At 42.2% G+C, this 15,879-nt stretch overlaps 1 protein-coding gene across 2 annotated transcripts; it reads right to left on the bottom strand.

The window, feature by feature from the left end:
* Positions 1 to 15,227, bottom strand: sec24d (SEC24 homolog D, COPII coat complex component). Of its 2 annotated transcripts, XM_034676643.1 has the most exons (24): positions 15,117 to 15,227; positions 13,878 to 14,083; positions 13,327 to 13,429; positions 12,997 to 13,130; positions 12,578 to 12,832; positions 12,446 to 12,547; positions 11,889 to 12,010; positions 11,608 to 11,719; positions 10,356 to 10,483; positions 8,680 to 8,818; positions 8,414 to 8,529; positions 7,483 to 7,607; positions 5,666 to 5,857; positions 5,335 to 5,428; positions 4,627 to 4,743; positions 4,372 to 4,542; positions 4,047 to 4,143; positions 3,806 to 3,951; positions 3,086 to 3,224; positions 2,486 to 2,604; positions 2,178 to 2,357; positions 1,622 to 1,813; positions 1,152 to 1,241; positions 1 to 696 (listed from the first exon to the last, which is right to left on the bottom strand). In XM_034676643.1, the coding sequence occupies exons 2-24, from the start codon at positions 14,026 to 14,028 to the stop codon at positions 556 to 558; spliced, it is 3,165 nt and encodes a 1,054-aa protein (XP_034532534.1). In that variant the 5' UTR covers positions 14,029 to 14,083; positions 15,117 to 15,227; the 3' UTR covers positions 1 to 555. The 2 variants fall into 2 exon arrangements, with proteins under 2 accessions (XP_034532534.1, XP_034532533.1); XM_034676642.1 differs by having other exon boundaries at positions 12,446 to 12,832.
* Positions 15,228 to 15,879: the final 652 nt, after the last annotated feature.

Raw genomic sequence — 15,879 nt, 5'->3', positions numbered from 1 at the left:
TCGTGTTTAACAAAGACTGGCAACTTTATTGATTATTATTGAAAGCAAACATCTACAGCATCGCCCCCAAATAACCCCTTATCCTAACCACAAGAACTACAAAGTGAAATGTATACTGAGCGCACAGTGGAGATGTATGTTGTATTGCTTATGCCAGCAGGCTTTATGCCAAAATGCACTCAAGTTGCGGGTGCTGACGTCATCCCAGCTCCACGGCCCATCACGCAGAGTATTTTTTGAGAGAAATACCGGATGGGTTCATCGTTTGATTCTTCCAGAGGCCCTTTGAGTGACAAGCGGTTATTTGAGGAGACTGTAACGTGTGTGCACTAAACAATGTCAGAAAGGCAGCTTTGGACTCTTGCTGGTTAATCTCAAAAAAAGCTTTCTCTGGCTCCTCATTTCTTTCTCCTCAGTCTTTGTCAAACACGTGAAAAAGTTTCTTTCTGTGGATCGTCTCTTAAGATTAAAATGCAGCCAACTGAGACCGACCCTGTGAAGTTCATGCATGGTCAGTCAGACGCCAGGTTTCTCACAGGTGTTAACACGGAGGAGTTAAGTCAGCAGCTGCCTGATCTCTCGGTGAACGTAGGTAAGGAAGTCCATGTAGGAGGCTCCGCCGTGCAGGCTTTTATCCTCCACCAGGAACTGTCGGAAGAGCATCTCTGGTTTGTCCCGCTGCCTCACGATCTGGAGCTGAAAGGGGAGGAAAGTCAGTGGATATGATTTTACATTTACCAGCCATGTCCCATGTGTACCTGTTATTCTAATTCACCCAGTGAGATAGACCCATGTGGATGAACTGCACCAACTGGAGGTTAATCAGACTGAACTGTTTGTTTTTTTTAAATAAATTCTACGTTTTTGAACTGTTACACATTTCAGCCATATATTTAAAGAGTTATATGATATATTGTTGTTCTACAAGTAATAAAAAGTGGCTTGAAAAACCTTTACTTGTGTCTGGTGTTGCAGGGGTTGTAAGTACCAAAAAGCTCCACTAGAGGGAGACAAAGATCATTAAAAGCTACATGAACCTTCCCTCTGATTTCCATGTGTTCCCTCAGTCTAAATGTATCATTTTCTCCTAGTTGAAAATAAAAGAAAGTTTGGGGTTTTTGGGGACTGTTGTGTTTCTCAAGAGATCATACCTTCATAGAGTTTGGCCTCTTTTCGAGGAGCTCGTTGATGATGGATCGGACTTTCTTGGACAGTGGATTGTCAAGTTCTGGCAGTGAACACTGGAAAACACAATTAGAAGGTGTAAGAGAAGGGGGGTATAAGTCACCGGCACTAAAAGCATAGAAATCACATCTTTCTCATATTTTTCTCTTGCACATTTTGACGTGGTGTTAGTACCTTGTCTTGGAAATAAATGTCTAGCTCTGGACTTGTTATGACTTTTATACATATCATTACTCTGTCAGTTCAGCTTTATTCAAAGGTTACATCTGTTTAATCTTGCTTTGTGAAGAGGCATCTTTCACGCTAGACATTCTCTGACCATACTTCAGTACCTCCAGGTACCACAGAGGACAGAAAATGTTCCATCCTCCATCTCTAAACACAGATTCTGCCTCACAGCTTTGTAAATATGTTGAACATGTTTCGTTATTCTGACCATGTTTCCTTGCAGGTGGCCGAGGGAGGGCACATTAAAGATGTTCTGGACGAGGTCTGGCGGGCTCGCTTGGCCGAGCCACAGAAACATGGAGTGGCCGTTTTCCAGCAGGTACATGCCGGAGTCTGTCAGACCCTCCTCTGAGCAGCGTACCGGAGCGGGGAGGGCCTCGCTGCCAGTGTCCATATTGTGCTGAAAATAAAAACACAAAGTACCTGCAGTTATTGACAAACCTTACAGAAAAATTTCCCCGTCTAGTGTTCCCTTTAATGCCAATGCCAAGTATATTCATATGTATAGTATCTCTTGATTTCTGCTCCTTTTTTTCTACACTGAATGACTCACACCCTTATATGGGCATTGAGGGGGTGTGTACCAAGCTTCAAACTTACAAGGACACGGTATTCAATTGAAGAACACAGGTGCAAACAATTCTGCAGTTCAAGAACCTGGTCATGAATTTTTTCATCAGAACTTTCTCAAGAACACATTTCAAGACCGAACTGAGGAGGATGCTGGTGAATGAGGAGCAGAGTGTTTGGAGTTTGTTCCCTACCAGTGGGACAAGACGTGGGTAGAGCAGCAGCTGCGTGTCCTCCACCCCCATGGCCATGACTGACAGCCGCTGATGAGCTCTTTCGTCTGTTGAGAGCTCAGTGCTGCCAACCAAGGGGCCGCTTTTCATCAGGCTGTTCATGTAGACCGGTAGCACCTTCATGGCACTGGGCAGGATCAGCTTTATGTGGAGGTAGGTGTATATAGTTATTTTGTGTAAGTGATCTAATACATACATCATGTTCTTTTTAACTTAAAGTCAAAGCTGGAGTGCAACAGTGTTCCTTCAAGGTGTTGCACTACACTGACCTGGCTGGCAGCAGACGGGCTGGCACAGTTCTTCCTGTAGCAGGCCAGCATGTGGGCCGTCTGGTTGACCAGGATCTCCCTCACATTCTTCAGCGGCTGGTTCAATATGGCACGATAAGCTGAGTGGGCATGGGAAAAAAAGAAGTTTAAAGACGGAAGAGGACCGAGGGATGAGGAGGGGAATAAAACACAAAGGATGAAAGGTAAAAAAACAGGGGGGGGGTGCTAAAAGCGGGACCAGGGAAAGAGGTTACAAAGCTGTACTTGAGGCTTGCTATGTGCAGATTACAGACAGGCTCATCTGTGCTTTATGTGAAACATGTGGTCCTTATTTTATCAAGTCATATTTCTTTTTCTCATAAGTCTGTGAGCATGAGCAGATTATCAAGTGATGCATGGGGTAAATTCAGCTGAGGTCAGGATGAAACCTCACTAAATTACATCCCCTGATGCAGGGGGCTGACAGCATTGAGCGACTCCCTCATGAAATAAAGGACAGTTCATAGATAAGAGGAGATGAAATACATATTTTATGCATTTAGTTACATAATGCAACCTTCTATATTTAGAACGCACACTTTATATTCTAAATGATATTACCTGATTTGGAAAAGAAGTTGATGAGTGAGTCAGTCTCACAGCTCTTGAACAGCTCCATCAACTGTGAGCTGCAGTTCAGACTGAGGTTATGGATGCGGAGACGTCGCTGCCCGCTGATGGTGGTGTACAGCAAGGCACACTGGGAAACAGAGTCCAAACATTAGTTATAACCAAAGTTGTGGATTTGGCTCCTGATCAAGCGGCAACCTCCAGTCTAAAAATATGAATCCAATGCAGAAATCCTAGAAACTGCAGGTGATCGAAGATCTGCTTGAGGCTGGCTCCGGAAGTACCGGAAACCACATACACACCAATTCAAAAAAGCCGATCTTTACAGCAGAAATACACATGTTTACAGCCTGGTACAAAAGACAAGTGTAGTCTGGATAGCTCATTTCTTGACACACACTGTACAGGGAGTGAATTTTTTCTGATGCAGCAATTTCAAAGATATTTAGATTACAATTCTTCCAATGAGAGGCACAGCTGACTTGATTGACACTGGAACACTGTAGCTGTTGGCCAGGAGGCTCAAAGCCCGCCTCTTTGCCACATAATCGCTCAACAGCAGCAATATGGCTGCCACCGACGATTGGCCTCAAAACCGCGCTTCAGAAACAGATGTGTGACGTCACAGATACTACGTCCATATTTTATACAGTCTATGCTCCTGATAAGTATTTGGTTTTAACTTAAATAAAGCAAATGTATAAAAGATACCTGCATGTGTGCCCCCGTCTCCTCACTGAGCGTGTCATCATGCTTCAGCTCTACGGTCACAGCCTTGTCGCAATCTACGGCTGCCATCTCCACATCTGTGGTGTTGTTCATATGGATGGCACCAAAGAAGTCTGTGGCTCTGAAGCCTGACGGCACACACACGGAAAAAGAAAGCTTAAAGTAAATTGAATTCTGAGTTTCTAATTACCAAGCTTTACCAAGGCGTCAGTCTGTGCTTTACCTGTGCTGGTACGGACTCGCATGACTGCGTCAAATCCGATGTTCTTCTGCACGTCTTTCCTCAGGTCTCTCAGGAAGTGCTCTCCATCTGTCTCCACCTGGTAACATGTCAGTCAGTCAGAAACAAGTATTTTGCTCAGTTGAACCAGCAGATGGCAGTGTTGTCACACGTGGAAGAGCTACTCAATATACCTTAACTCAGATTTTAGTCAAATACTAAGAGATTACAGACTTTCAGTGTTTTAAAGAGAGATAAGAGCTGAAACTGCTGAAACGTTGTGGCTTTAAAGTGTTAAACATGTCTTATAAAATGCTTTAGGTTGTACCTGGAAGTTGTTGTACTTGTAGACGGAGCCTCCGGTGTGTGAGGGCACGTCACCCATAGTTGCCAAGTCCACATACTGGCTTGGGAAGATAAAGAGATCCACACAGCAGCCCTGTGCCACACAGTCCTTTGACAGCTGCTCGTACACTCCTTTCTGAGGCTGGAACAGAGTCTGAGGGAAAACCAGAGGGTGAGTGAGTGGTCAGTCACAGTTGGAGTATTTCATTTTACATTCAAGCACAAACAAGCTCCTCACTTTTTCTTTCTCTGTGTTGACCAGCTTTTTGTCATCCCTGTTCTTCAGTTTGCCGGGGGCCTCCGCTGTGGGCATGGAGGACTGGAAGATGAAGAGCTTCCCGCTGCACTCTGCTGCCTGCAGGGGAGACAGAAAGCACTCAATAACTCCAAGGTGTGTAGCATGTTCTTGACTTTGTTTTTGTAGCTTTACATTCAAATCACTAAGCCAGGCAGTTCTCTTTGGAATAATAAACTGTGTTGAGAAAGGTCTGCCCTGCTGGCCAAATAAACTAAAGAACAGATAAAGTTGTAAGCCATACCCTGAACAACAATATGAACACGAGCTGGCATGAATAAACAAATAAGTCTCAGGCTCATTGCTGTTGTGTAATACTACAACTGCTTCCAATTAAAAGCTGTGTGAACTTTTCCTCCAATGCATGCCAAGACACTGACCTCATATCAGTGGGAAAGTTTGTTGGACTTTAAAGTAAACACAAACATATCAGGAAGAGAGAAAAGAGGATCTCTGAGTTGGTGAGTTGAGTGAGTTTACACACCATCGGAGAGTGTTTAGATTGAGAAATGCAGCTTCTTATCAAACAAGAGGAGTCCAGTAGTGCTAACGATGTCTGATCTCGCACTTTCCGAAGACAACAGTCGAAAGCAGCCATACATGATTCCCCACTCCCCCCTTAGTGTTGACAGACGTCACACTGCAGCTAACCTTGAATGCCTCCACACCAGCCTGGATGACGGGGGCAAAGACTGTCTCGCTCTCGCTGGTGTCGGCAAACATGTCAGGGATCTGGTCCAGCAGGCTAGAGAAGAGAGGGCAGGATTATTGCTTAGTCATTTTATCTCAGCTTGTTTGTAGTGTACTGTATTTTAGTGCTTAATGATAAGTAGTTAAAAGTAAAAGCAATTTTTCACTTAAAAAAAACACCAAATCAAACAGTTCCTGACCCAGTGATACAAAAATAAATGAGTTTAAACTCCAGAGAAAATTCCCTCTCCTGAAGGAGATCAACACTATTAATTAAATTTTTGTGTCTTACTTGAAGATCACAGCCCTGGAGTCCTGGTAGTTGACGAGGAAACCATCGAGCAGCGGGACGAACATCTCGGCAGTGTCCGACACCACCATCATCTGGGGCTGGGCCAGAGCGCTCTTCACATTGTAGAAGTGGAGGACCTTGTTGTAGGTGACGAAGCCCACTTTGATGGCAGAGCTCTCCATACCGTCCTCTCTGGTGAGGGAACAAGAATCAGTGAGTTTCAGGATGTTGAACTTGACACCCCTGCTTTAAATTAAAAAAGGAAAGAAGCTCAGTGACACTCATTTAGATTCTTCTTTTGGAATAAAATCACAAAATAATAATCGGGTTATCTTTGGAACATCTCTGTCAAACAGAAAGGCTGTTTCCCAGTCGTTTTGGAGTGGACATCCAACATGGATGTGTTTATTATTGTTTAATCTAACGCCAGACATAGTGATCCAAAAGGAGGGAAGGAAAGAGCTGCTACTGGGTAACACAATCCAAGTCCATGTGAGTAAACAGAGAGGAAACAACAAACCCCTTTTACTTTTCATGATTAGTAAACCGCTACATATGTTCCTCATCAGATCTTAAGTTTTCTGGGAAGGAGTATATGATTCAGTTCTTTATTAAGGAATTTTCTTTGAAAGGTGGGTCATTCAAACTGTAGTCATTAATAATTAAAAGTACTTATATCCTCATTCTTTTTCCCAGATTCAGACTTGGTGTACAATGACTACAGTTTTGTTTTTACGTTAAGAAAGCAAATCCCTGGACTGCATTAAGTCTAACGACCGAGCACTTTTACCTCCTTTGATTCATGCAAAATTACAGACTGAACTTTGAGGAGATTATCCAGAACATTTAGACTTGTAAAACTTCCTGTTTGCCAAAACTGTCTTTTGATTGTAGTGGATAAATGGCACTTGAAAAATGAAGACGTTTAAACTGCTGACAAATACCAGAACACTCTCAGCTGGGGCGTGAACCTGGGACCAAAACCATACATTAAACCATGATCCTGATATAGACGCATTCTCTACTGACGCTTCTTAAATCATGCAGACACACTAAAGAACATGTAATGTGGTTTTTAACGGTTACTGAAAAAAATACACATGCCACAGGTGAACTCGCAGCTGCTCGAAGACTGTAAGTCACAAGTGCTTTTAAATCACATATTTTGTAAGTGATTAAAAATACATGTCTGTGTCTACAATGCCGACTTTTATCTTCACTGAATTAAAGATGCATTAAGCAAATACCTAATTACATGAACCATAAAATTCAGAGTGTCTGAATGCTTTAATGTGAGCGCCTGTTGAAACAAAAGTAAAGAGATTTAAACACAGCTGAAGAGGAGGCTTATCTAGTGCATGTTTTAAGGATGATGTCATGGTGGAGGACAGATCAGAGTGTATTGCTGCTGGCACTAATGAGATGGAGCGAAGAAAATAAAGTTATTCTAGGAGCAACAAGGTGAATGTTTCATCCTCTTCTGTGTGATACATCAAACTCATCCCTCTGGATTAATGTTTACCACAAAGTCAGATCTGTCTCTTACGCAGAGATTTTGTTTTGGATGCCTTTAGAGAGTCTGCACAATAATATCTCCATTTTTGGCGCCTTCACGAACAGATACCCACCATCGGCAAACCTTCATGCCAGGACCATCCAGCTGAGGAGAACAAATAGTTACCTTGGCTAGAAAACCTGGGTGAAGTCCTTTTGTGTGCATGTTTGATGAAAAGAATGGATTCTACATTTCAAACAGGTCCTCAAGCTCTCTAAACTTGTTTGTGGTATTCTGTATTTCTCTGATGTCTTGAGCGTACCTGGGCAGATTCTCCAGCAGAGTCTTAAGCTCTTCACATATCAGCTTGACCAGTCCGCTCTTAATGTTGTTGTAGGACACGTCAATCATGAAGATGTAGGCAGGAGGGTTTGGAGCCTTGTTGTTCTGTGTGGGAAGAAGGTGAAATCGGTCGCTGTTTGGACATTTTTTCAAGTTAACATGGCTTTAAATACCTGATGTTCACAGGAAATGAGGAAGAATGTTCCTTGTGCATACAAAAGCTCTTGAATAAGCTTGCTGAAAGCTCGAATCAGAGAGTTTCTTGAACTTGTTTATAAGTAAGGGTAGCTGTGAGGGAACCATGACAGTTGTAAATCCCTGGATGGAGAGCAGTAGTTTGTGTGTGTTTGTGTGTGTTTGTGTGTGTTTGTAGGGGGGATTGTCAGTACAACATTGTTATGTTTCCACAGCTACAACCCATGACAAGACACTCACCTTGCAGGCTTTTGTTTAATATCTGGCCTGCAGAGGCTGTTTATAAATCCTAATAAACAGAGAAAAAGTAGGACAGTGGAGTGACTCAGCTTTGCCCGCTCTCTCTGAACCCTCTCATGTCGTTCCCGAAAACCACAGCCTCCGTGGGGACACGCAGTCGTTTAGCTATTGCTATTGTTTTGTGTTTGGACATAGCTGAAAACTCTCTGTCCTGTGTAGTTTGGACGTAGTCAATAAGAGAGTGCCAAAAAGATGACTTGTTTGGAGCTGAATCATGATGCACACACCTTGCTTAAAGGTATAGCTCAGATTTTTTAGGATTTGGTTTTTAAGAGAGGGCACAGTGGGCTCTTTACTTTTGGACTACATCCTTAAACATGTAAGATCATGTTCCTTTATTTGATTTTGTGATAATCTTAATATGCACAATATATATGATTTAATAGCTGACAGATCTATCAGTAGCTGTATCTTACCTTGCAGTACTCCAGGGTGGCTGCAAACTCATAGGACCCCAGAGACAGCTCAGGTCTCTCATAGAAGTCCACCCTCCGGCCCATGTGGTCGAGATGTTGGAAATACTGGACGGGAACTAGTGTAAAACAAAACTGAACTTAGAACCAAGCACGATAAATTAAAAGTGAAATGTCTAGTCCTCAGAATTTGTAAAATACTGTTCCTTCATAGCATAGTATGAGGTGTCTTTTTCTTGCTGCTAAACAAGTTAAGGATGATACTGTACCTTCGTTGACACAAGTGCAGAAACCACACTGGTAGCGACGTCCTCCGTCAATAAACTGCATGTAGGGACACATGTAAGCCTTGCATCGATTGCAGCGGATCGGTCCTGTGTCACCATGGTTCACGATATAAAGAGGAGTCTACACAGGAGAACACAAGTTTTAAAAAGCCGAGTTCCTTATACGGAAACAAAAATCATAATGTATGGATGATTGTGTTTGTTTTTCCATGGGTTGTTAAGTATCTACATTCCCCATACTCAGCCCTGCAATATTTCCTGTACTTGGAGCATAGTCCAGCGCATACTGTCTTCCATCTGAAGCATCTGTGATTCCATGGCACCCAAACACACACTGCACTCTCATATACAAAACATTTGTCTATCTTCCGGCTTTTAAAGAAACACACCATGACACTGGAGATGACGGAGACTGTCAAAACCTGATTTATTTAAGAGACTCTGCAAGCTTTGGCACGACATTACTTCTAAATGAACTCATCTGCCATTTAGACACATGCAGACGAGCCAGGTTTATTTTTAGACCAGAGACTTCAAGGTGCAGAGTAAAAGTGTTTATGTTATCTTTTAGGTGGTTTACCCTCTGAAGAGAACCAAACCTTTTGGATCACCACACAAAACACCCCGAGCACAACAGCATGCTTTTAGAGAAAATCCTCATTTTAACAATTTCAGTCTAACTGCAGTGTGAATGTGCTCCCTGCTGCTCGAAAACACTCAAGTTTGACTCCTTTTGTTTAAACCTTCTGTCTTCTCCAGAGGTCCCAGCAGATCTCACATTAGCTAATTAGCCTCAGGCCACATGAGAGAAGGCTAACATTACCTAAAAAGGCTAACAGTGCCTCAAAAGGCCAACTGCTGTCTGGGACAAGTTGAGAGTGGAGGAAAAGGATCCAAGACAGGATTCTTGGACGGGTCAGAAACAGGATAAATTAACAGCAGAAGAGCAGCATCTTCACCCTCCTTAACTTAAGTCTTATCTCCAATAGTCCTTTAAATGTAAAACGGTATACAAACAGTACAAACTATACTGCATCCTTTATCGTATGAGAGGAAGCAGTCGTGTTAATGAAGGCCTTTTAGACAGAGGAAGTGCTTTAACATTTTAACATGTTTTTTTTTATGTGGAAGAATGTAGCTAAATTCTTCCACGTTAAAATGTTTATTTTCTCCTACAACAGAAATCCTGTAAGTTTTCCTTGTTTTTTTCATGAGTCAGTGTCCAGAGGACCAAGTAAAGACTTGCTTTTCTTGTGCGCTGAATGTTCTGTGCATGCAGCGTTTTCCGTATATAGAATCTAAGGCCCACCCTCGAAGATTTCGGCATTGTGTGATTTTCTTCCCTTTCAGGACTCTGAATGTGCAATGGGAGAGTGCAAACTGACCGAAAATATGTGTAAACATACACAGCGGGACAAAATTCATCAACAATCTGGGCGCAAAGCTGTATCACAGCCCACTCAAGTGATGAATGCTTCCCAACATAGCTAGAAATAAGCCTAAATCTGTTGGGGGCACTTGTGCAAATTATCATTAATAATTTCCTTTAAAAAATATTTCTCTCTGTCTTTTGTATCTCAGCCTCTGATTATCATTTTAACTCTCTGTTTCAGGCAGGACAACCAGAGATGTGTTACTTTAAGTTATGTATAACTTACCTCATTCTTTGGCAAACTGGCGAAGGGTTTCACAATGGCAGCCAGGGGTACTTGGCATTGTTTAGCCAAGTCGGCGGTACACGGGAGGGTGTAGGTGGTGCAGCGCATGAACCTGGGACTGGCATTGCCTAGGATATGAAAAAAGAAGGGTCGATAATGTGGATCTCATAACATCTGATACGACTCTCTTATAATTAATATGGATTTAAACACTGAATGTCGAATAATCATGACCACAAACAGCCAAAACCTTTGAATTACAACTCATACTATCACACAATTAGAATAATTAATCCGATTAATTACAGCCATAGTGATTAATTAATCCCAATTCATGATTCCTGTGTCCCGTTTTAACCTTATTATGTGTTCATCCCCAAACTAGCCCCCCCCACACACACACCCCTGCCCTCTACACACACTTGATTACCTCACCTATGTTTGTCTCTCCCTGTCCTCATCAGCAAAATATTCCATAAGTCACAAGTTTTTCTCCTTACAAATCAATTTCCACAGCATGTAAGACGTGTATGAGGTCGGGGAGTAGAGGTCAAAGGGTGACATACACTTAATCCGTTGTGGATTGTTATTCCTATATGGATACAACTTGTGGAAATGAAGGCCAGTTCTTTGTATAGCCTGTGTTTTCAGCATCAGCTGTGGATGCATGCACGATCAGTGATATACGACATCAGTGTCATTAATCTGTGTACTTTTTTAAAGATTTTATTAATTAATAGAAACCAGCATGTTAATTTGACAGGCCTAATAATGACAGCAGCTGATGTGGTAAACTGTACTGATGTGGTCGGGATCTACATCTATACATGCTAGATGTGGAAATTGTTGAAAAACAGCAGCTTTAATGGGGATGATAAGATAAGAGATTCCTTTACTCATCCCACAATGGGGAAATTCAAGTGTTACAGTAACAGAGTAGAAAGAGTGCAAAAGAAATATATTAAGCAAACAAGAGCCTATAAATTAACAATTATTAAAAAGTTATTAGCAATTAAAATTTAAATCAAAATTAAAGAGATAAAAGATAAACAGATCTTAAAATCACACACACATATATATATATATATATATATATTATTGATTATAGAGTCTGACCACTGCAGGAAGAAAAGACCTGCGGTATCGCTCCGTTAGACATGAGATGAGATGCTTACTAACAGTTGCTACAGAATAACAGCTACTATGGTGTTTTGTTCTTGAAGAGGAGTTTCAGAGTCTTCATATGACTTACCTTGATCCTGTACTGAGAAGTCTGTGGTGACCAGAGGAGGAACCTGTCCTCTGATGTTTGTGCTGTAGACTTGCCCTCCTTGTTTCCCCTGGTCTTCCTCGATGACTTGAGTCTGGAACAAACAAGTAATGCATAATTGTACAATCAGGCCTCTAGATGTGTCTAAAATAATCTAATTCATTTAATAATCTGCTAGTCCAGGACAGAAAATGTGGAATGACATATATAGTATGTTGGTATGTGAATGTATACAGTCCCACAGGGATTAGGAGTCCACTCACTGTGCTGGGAATGGAGTCAGCGTCCAGTTTCTTCTGAGGTGGTCCCGCCAGTCCACCTGGTGCTCCAGGAAAGCCCCCTGGCATTCCTGGCTGGGGCCCAGACATTGGTCCCCCAAATGGACCTGTGCATTAAGACACAATGAACGTTGGGTATTTTAGAACTGGGTGCAGCAGAGCTTGGTGTTTTTGACTGAATTTTAGCTGTATAATAAATACTAAAATAACTGCGGCAGTATTAGAACTGAGAACATCTTGTTTTCATGTTTATCAAACAGACAAAGACTGATGGTCCAGCCAGGCTCCTATTCAACTGACAAAAAAGCTCTATGACGCAGAGAAAGCTTAGAGTGGATTCAAGCTCTAAAGATGAACGGCATGAAAAGACGATCTAAAATAATTTAATTGAACCTCTCTGATGTGGTGTTTACAATTAACTATTACAATGTATGCTTAAGACAGGGTAGTCGCATCACTACCAGAATGTAACTCATTTTATTCTATGTTTAAAAAAATTCTTAAATCTCTTTCAGAACACTTCCTATGACTGATATAGTGACCTGCTTGCTGCTGGTATCCCAGTGGACTGGCAGCTCCAGGACCAGCCTGCTGGAAACCTCCAGGGCCTGTTGGAGGTGGTCCAGGAAAGGGTCTACCCATGCCTGCCATCGGTGGGCCTGCCATTGGTGGACCTGCCATCGGTGGGCCTGCCATTGGTGGACCTGCCATCGGTGGGCCTGCCATTGGTGGACCTGCCATCGCTGGGCCTGCCATCGCTGGGCCTCCCATCGCCATGCTCGCTGGGGGTGACTGTGGTGGAGACATCTGGGGGGACATGAGGGGCGACTGTGGACCTGGAGGCATTGGGGGCTGACCCATCGCTGGAGGAGGAGCTGTTTGGAATGGCTGCTGTGTTGGAGGAGGAGGGTTCAGCATGGGACCTGGAGCTGCAAGGAAAAGGTAAAACGATCTTGCAGTCAGTGTTTTGGTCTTTGTTTCGTCCCCTCTGCTGATATATGATAATGTACAAAAGCTGCTTTGTTGATTAAATATTTGTCACGCCCTGTTGTTATATCAATAGCAAGTAGAAAGCTAACAGTTGCAATCTTACCATAGTTGCCCAAGTTCATAGCACTCATCTGATTGGTGAGCTGCTGTGCTGGAGGCGGGGCCTGTGAGGCCACGCTGTTATATGGTGACTGTAGAGGTTGTCCATAAGCAGAGGAAGCAGGTGGAGCAGGGTATCTGGAGTAAGAAAATATGTTCATGTACACATGGCACAGTGAGGGTCATGATTTGAGGCATTTTCAACATGCATTCAAGATTATACTAACATGCTCCTGTGGCCTTTAATACTTCATAAACTGCAACTAACTGTGACTTGATCAATGAGTCATGTATTAACATCCTTCAGTTCGGTGTCAGACAGTGAAGATGCTACCTTTGTGGATGTGCGCCATTCTGCTGGATGTTTTGATTGTACTGACTGGATGCTGGAGGTGGAGGCATGCCAGCAGCAGTAGACACCGGGGGTTTCATCACACCTGCAGTGAGTAACAGACATTATTTGTGTACCATGTAGAAATCACAGGTATACACTGTTTGGTTTGTAAAGGTAGAGTCAGACAAAGTCATGCTTTTCAAGGCACCAGAAAGTGGCTTTAAAGGGGATAGCTTATCATCCAGTTTGCCCTATAATACTTGATTATAGACAGATTCTGATTTCAGTGCAGCTAATTGTGTCCACCCCACACATTAAGTCAGGGCAGTGTTGATGTTTTTAGGTACCTTCTTTTAAATAAAGCCACCAAAGTTTCTGAACCTTTCCTTTTGCTGCCTGTACTTGACGTACAAGCCATTCTGTTAATTCTGTTACATAAAACATATTTTACAACACAAGCTACAATTCAAGAATGAATGGTCCAATCTTGCTGGGAGGCAAGATCAAACTTGTTAAGTGACAGAAGCTACAACCTAGCAGTAGTGTTTTACCTGTGGGTGGAGCTGCAAATGCCTGAGGCTGTCCCCCATAGTGTCCGTAGAGGGGTTGAGCAGGACCAGCTCCAAATCCACCTTGATAGCCCCCCATCCCTGGCTGGGCTTGGGAGTAGGGGGGTGCAGCGACATAACCTTGTTGACTCATGATGATAGGATGACGGTTAGGGCCTTCTCATGCCAGGATGAATCCGTCTGACAACCTGTCAAGTTCAAAGGTATACATAAGTGTTTCTACTTCAGTTTTCTTTCTGTCTTTAGGTCATCTGTTTGTGTTAAAACCTTCCATTTGTCAGCACTGCATCCACAATATAAATGTCTTTCCTACCATGTATCTAGCATGTTAATAAAGCCACACCAACAGCAAGTGATATTTGCCCTCATACAGTCATCAACACTCTGTCACATGGACTTTTGACATTGCCTCTTGAGAGATAAGAGAGGTTTCTCCTTCCTTATATTATCTTAAACGCGAGTTGTCTGTTTCAGTATCTGAGTCATAGGTCTATGACAGTTTATAAGCTTATTTGCTATGTTTACATCCACGTTTGCTTAAATCTAGCATCATCAGAAGCTACTGGCTTGATGTAAGTGCTATTTTTAAAACACTTTCAGTCAACTACACATTTCACTTATCTAAGTTTTGGACTACAGGTGGTCAGTGTGCAAAGATAAGTCATCTGTAGTGAGCCAAGACTCAGGAAAGCAGTGGGCCTGTGGGGTTATTCTGGGTGTCAAAGCATCTAAAAGTTGAGCTCAGCTGGGTCAACAAAAATAACAGCTGCGTATTTACAACTAAGTGAAACCCCCTCTTTTACTACATAATACACTTGTGATAAAATGTATAACAGGAAAGAGATAAAACGGATGAATTGCTCAGTTCAATGGTTAATTGTGACTGCCACGTCAAAGACCGTTATGATGGCTACACATCCGAGCATCCCTGCCTTCCTTCAATTCACATCCAGATGTAATTACACACATAACAGTTCAATGTTTCTGCTGAAATGACAGCTGATAAACTTATCCAACATGACAGCACAGCAGCTCATCCACAGTTCATTGCATATTGATGGAAAACATCTTGCTAGCTACGCGGAAATTACTACAAAGTTTTCCCCAGCACCAGAAAAGGGTACATTTCAGACATGGAAAAAACCCTTACATCGTTATCAATCTTATATAAAAGTTTTCTTTCTTTCCTGCATGTGTAAATAGAGTCGTGGTGATATTTACCTGAATATTGGGCAGAGTCCTCTCTTCTGTCTACTAAGTGAAATCAGAGTGCCACGTCAAACTCCACTACAGCGCCGGTCGCTGTGTTGGTTACTAGCACCAGCTTCGACGTGTACAGGGAGGCACATAACTTCCGGTCTTATATTTCAAAATAAGAGTTTGATGCAGAGATAAACTGTCTTACACATGATTTTGGTCAAAGCCGCAATATCAATTTCTTCAAAATTATTATTTCACACCTTGTTAAAGTGATTCCAGTTTTCTATGCACCTTTACATTATTTTAATGACCATTAAGTTATACTCTTACGGTGAAAAGTAAACAACTGAACTTCCGGTTTTGCGTGACGTGCTTTGAGCGAACTTAACAAGGTTGAGTCGTGCCTGGAGCTGTGCGCATGCGTGAAATAGTGGGAACCCATACACGTCAGCAAATCAATGATGAGATATCGACCTGTGCTGAAACCATTCACTATCCTATTATATTATTATATCTACATTTAAAGCTTTCTTATCCTATAAAAATGTAACATACGCAGGTTATATTCATTAGTAGTGAGTTTGATCACTAATTTTACCTCCAGTGTTTCCTCATAAGATATCATGAGAGCGTTTCCTCAGTTCGTTCAGCAACTTCTTTTTTATTTCTTATTTATTTATTTTATTTTTATTGCTTTTATTACTATTGTTGCATATATTGTTTTCTTAACCTTAGGATTGTGGGGTGGGGTTGGGGCTGGGGTGGGATCTTTTAATTTATTCTA

This window comes from Notolabrus celidotus, chromosome 23, assembly GCF_009762535.1.
Source record: "Notolabrus celidotus isolate fNotCel1 chromosome 23, fNotCel1.pri, whole genome shotgun sequence".
Lineage (NCBI taxonomy): Eukaryota > Metazoa > Chordata > Actinopteri > Labriformes > Labridae > Notolabrus > Notolabrus celidotus.
The sequence above is the reverse complement of the archived record's forward strand: the minus strand, read 5'-3'. Positions and strand labels throughout refer to the sequence as shown.